Genomic DNA, 4272 nt, shown 5'->3' with positions numbered 1-4272 from the left:
TCACTCATAGGGAACAGGTATACCAGAGTGTGAGCACCGGTATACCTATGTGTTGATGATGTATTTTGCATAAGCTTACAAACTTTATATTGCATGATTACCTGGCATTTTATAGGTTAGTTCACTACTTGAGTGCTAATCAACGACATGTTAAATATGATATTTCAATAATTTTCTTAGCGAAACAACTTTCCAACAAAAAAAATACTTTCGGTTGTCAATTGTCTGCATATTTTGCTCTTAAATGCTCGTCCAGTGACTGGTGAACAGTCAGTCTGTGACGGCAATAGTCATATCAAATGCAAATACAACATACATATACACCAATAACCCATAGAAACTATTGGGAGACGATTATCTTAAGCAAAAATAATTTCAACAGACAAATGAATGTCTACTTATAGTTATTATTGTTATATTGTATATAATATATTGAATATATACAGTATAAGCCATAACCTAACTTTTATTGATATGACTGTAGAAAAGGGATTGTATGCTTTAATGCCATTCCTTCAATGTCTGTCACTGTTAACTCATTTGACAGCACAAACCAAATGTTTGCTATTGTTTGCAAGTTTGGAAGCATAGGAATGGGTTAATACCTAAAAATATGTTTCCCTTTCAACTGTTAACCCCATAAGACATTAGAAACAAAACAATCAAAACTAATATGTGGTTTGTTTTGCCTCTAAAAATAAGTCTCTCTCTCTCTCTCTCTCTCTCTCTCTCTCTCGTCTCCCAATTCACTAAATCCCTAAATCATAACCTATTGAACAATCCATCAGATAACTGGTGAACTGTAAAAAGTGAAATGCATTTCACAATTACATTAAATATTTGTTAATCTATAATGTTTTAGTAATATATAGCAAATATATAGACTCAATGATGCTAAAAAATAAACCGATAAATCCAATGCTATTCAATAACTCTATGATATTGTCAGCTCAAAGACACTGATAATAATAATAATATTTGCATCAATTATTTTCTATCGTTTTTCTTTTTAAGTGCCACTAAACTAAACTTTTAAATCCATATACACTCTAAAAGTCTAAACTTAAAGTTTGCTTTTAAAATGAAATTTTTGTTTAATATACAGTACAATACAGTACACTAACTAACAAATACTCTGAGAGTTTGTTTAGTAATGCTTACAAATATTTGCTGTTTTCAGAGAGAAATAAAATATATTTTGTTGTTATTTTTTCGTTCAGTAATACACATTCATATTAATAGTTAAACTAAAACTTTATTTTTTTTGAGAGGCATTTAAAAAAGCCTAATAGCTATTTAAAGATAGCGAGAGATAGTTGTTTAAGTAGTAGTAGTATTAGTAGTAGTATTGTAACATTAAGAGCTCAAAAACCCAACAAAATGAAATGCATTACTATTTTGTTTTAATGATATTTTAGTGAAAAATTTTTCTTTGTTTTTTCATCTAATTAAATAAGACTTTAATATTTTATAATAAACCCCTTTTGTTATTGTTATTTATGCTGTTATTAGTTACTGTTTGTATGTGTTGTGTTTAACTTTTATTAAATTAGTGTCACATAGCTATTGAATAAGCAATCAATTACTTGAGCATAATTTTCTGGTTAATAATAATATAAAAAAAAATTGTTTAATTTTTAGAAATATGCTGAGCTTATGGTTTTAGCTTTTTTATTATGTGATATTTATGTATAACAATGTTTGTTATAAACCAACAAAAAAACTAACTTTATTGAAATTACTGTAGAATTTCCATTTAGTTATTAATTTTATTTTTTTCGGGTTTCACTACTTAAAAATTTACAGTCACTGTTGTATTTTAATATACAATACTGTATATTATATATGTATTTAAAACTTTTTAAGTACTTCACTTGAAAAAACATGTGTTCTTTATTAAATCAAATGGCAATCTTTTATATAACAGTATTTAAATCTCAATATAGATACGTATGTATATATAATTATATATATTTATATGAATTAGAAAGAGAGAGAGAGAGAGAGAGAGAGAGAGAGAGAGCACTTAGTTTACATCTCTATTAAGTTTATTACTTTTTGCATGCAATCAAAAATTTATTTTTTTTTGGTGCTTATTATATATATACTAACAAATATTCTGTGTGTATATTGTAAAATATAATATGCCAGTAAAATATATACATAAAGCAGCAGTAATTTTATTATTAATAAGTAGTAATGCTTTTATATTTTGGGGAGAGGGCACCTATAACAAAAAAAATATTATGTATATACAACTAAATTTATACAATATATATATATATATATAGTATTATATACTGTATTCCCAATACTGTCGGTAATATATTATATGATAAAACCAGTGTTCGGCCGTATTTATGCAGATTTGTATCAATTTTTTTCTGTAGTGTAGTTGCTTTGAGTTTGAAGTTAATGACTAAAAAACAACTTCTTTTAGTGTATACTTTTCCTATGCAATCTCCTAATGTGTACATTCAGTCACTTTTTATAGATTGAATGGGAACTGGAGGCCTGTAATTATTAATTAGATAATTAATTATTAGCGATATAAGTCATATCACCTCAACATATATACAGTATATAATAATCAACATATATTTTTGTTATAAACAATATATTAATGTATATATCTTTTGCCATTAAAACGTTTCCTTCAGAGAGTTAGTTTAATACACAAAGCAAGACATTCAATGCACTTTATGAGAGCCGAGAGCTTAGGGATGTGCAATGCAATCATTTTTCACTCATTCACCTGTCCCTCAAATTGTATGGCCTGTTTTGACGGCACTTACAGTTAATTTGATTTATTTGCTTATTTTTTATTAGCTATTTTTCCCATATATACAGTATGTGTTTCTGTAATATATTGTTTATATTTATCTGTTTGTGTGTGTGTTTGTTGTTATGTGTTTGTTGTGTCTTTAAAACAGAAAAGAAATAATAAAAATAATTTTTCGCATCAATTACTACATAATAGTTTACTACTACTCTGTATATAAACAAAAACAATTCTCACTTTATTATACTATAAATAATATGATATTTATTATTATAAATCAATAGCTAGTCTTACTTGTCATAATAGTATTACTTATTGTCTATAAATCTCTTTATAGATATAAATATATTAATTAACATTATCTAATAGTAATTAAATGTATATACAGTTTATATATACGTTATATTTATATATAAATTTAGTACAGTATTAGCACATAATTTAAATGTCAACAATAATAATAAAAAACAATTATAAAAACACATTTATAAATTGCTTTAATAAGTCCATTATTATAATTTATGCCAAATTTGTAAAAAAAATTAGAAAAATCAATTACTAATTGATCCAATTGTTTGTTTGCATTGATAGGTGAACCGACCGCTAACCATGAAGAAGGAGGGAATCCAAACCCGAAACCGAAAGCTGTCATCAAAGGGCAAGAAGAAGAAGGGTATGATTTCGATGTCCGATTGCATCAAACCGTTCAACGATCACAACAAGTTTGGAGGTTTCGGTCCCACACACGGACAGCTATCGTCGGCTATGAGCTCTATGTCGGCCATGTCGGCTGTTAACCACTATATGCATCACTCGGCCGGCAATATGGGCGGCATGAATATGGGCGGTATGAATATGAACATGAATATGAATATGAATGGTATGCCCATATCGATGACGGGATCACCGTTTATGGCAACTCCATCGATGCATATGAGTAATGCACATCATCCGAGTGGACTGTCCGGCCTATCGCTGCCGACCAGTGGTTCGATGCTCGGCGCCGGTATGGTTGGTGCTATGGCTTAGAGTTTAGACAATAATTTTTAGGCCACCAAACAAAAAACACACAACTATTTAGAGAGTATTAATTATTATTAATATTATTATAATTATAGGAATTTTAAAGATTATAAAATTATGTTTATATACATAAATATAATATATATTATAAATTATATATATATAATAAATCCTAATCTATTGATAACATATAAATATAAATATATATATATAATTTATGTAATGTATTGATAATTGAGTGACAAAAATACAAATTATATAAAAATACTTGTAAATTACATTTAAAACAAAAAACAACAACATTTCCCCAAATGAAATGTGATTCACATTTGAATGTTTGCATTACTTTTCAATTAAAAATAATAAAAACAACGCTTTCATTGTATTTTTCTTTTAAAAAATATCAACAAAATTATTTATAATTATATACATTGAAATAAATTTATGTATAATATATATAAGACATT

General features: G+C 27.0%; 1 protein-coding gene across 4 annotated transcripts in view; it reads left to right on the top strand.

Annotated features, from left to right (window-relative positions):
* Positions 1 to 3861, top strand: part of LOC128961903 (transcription factor GATA-3-like) — a 26147-nt gene extending 22286 nt beyond the window's left edge. For all 4 annotated transcript variants that reach the window (XM_054308221.1, XM_054308220.1, XM_054308219.1 and 1 more), the window contains one exon: positions 3374 to 3861. In XM_054308221.1, the coding sequence (XP_054164196.1) occupies positions 3374 to 3811 (438 nt within the window). In that variant the 3' untranslated portion in view covers positions 3812 to 3861. The remainder of the gene's footprint in view (positions 1 to 3373) is intronic.
* Positions 3862 to 4272: the final 411 nt, after the last annotated feature.

This window comes from Oppia nitens, unplaced genomic scaffold (genome assembly GCF_028296485.1).
Source record: "Oppia nitens isolate AA-2021 unplaced genomic scaffold, nextdenovo-longstitch-racon4-pilon3 scaffold5_pilon_pilon_pilon, whole genome shotgun sequence".
NCBI classification, from domain to species: domain Eukaryota; kingdom Metazoa; phylum Arthropoda; class Arachnida; order Sarcoptiformes; family Oppiidae; genus Oppia; species Oppia nitens.
This window is presented reverse-complemented; position numbering and strand designations above follow the sequence as displayed.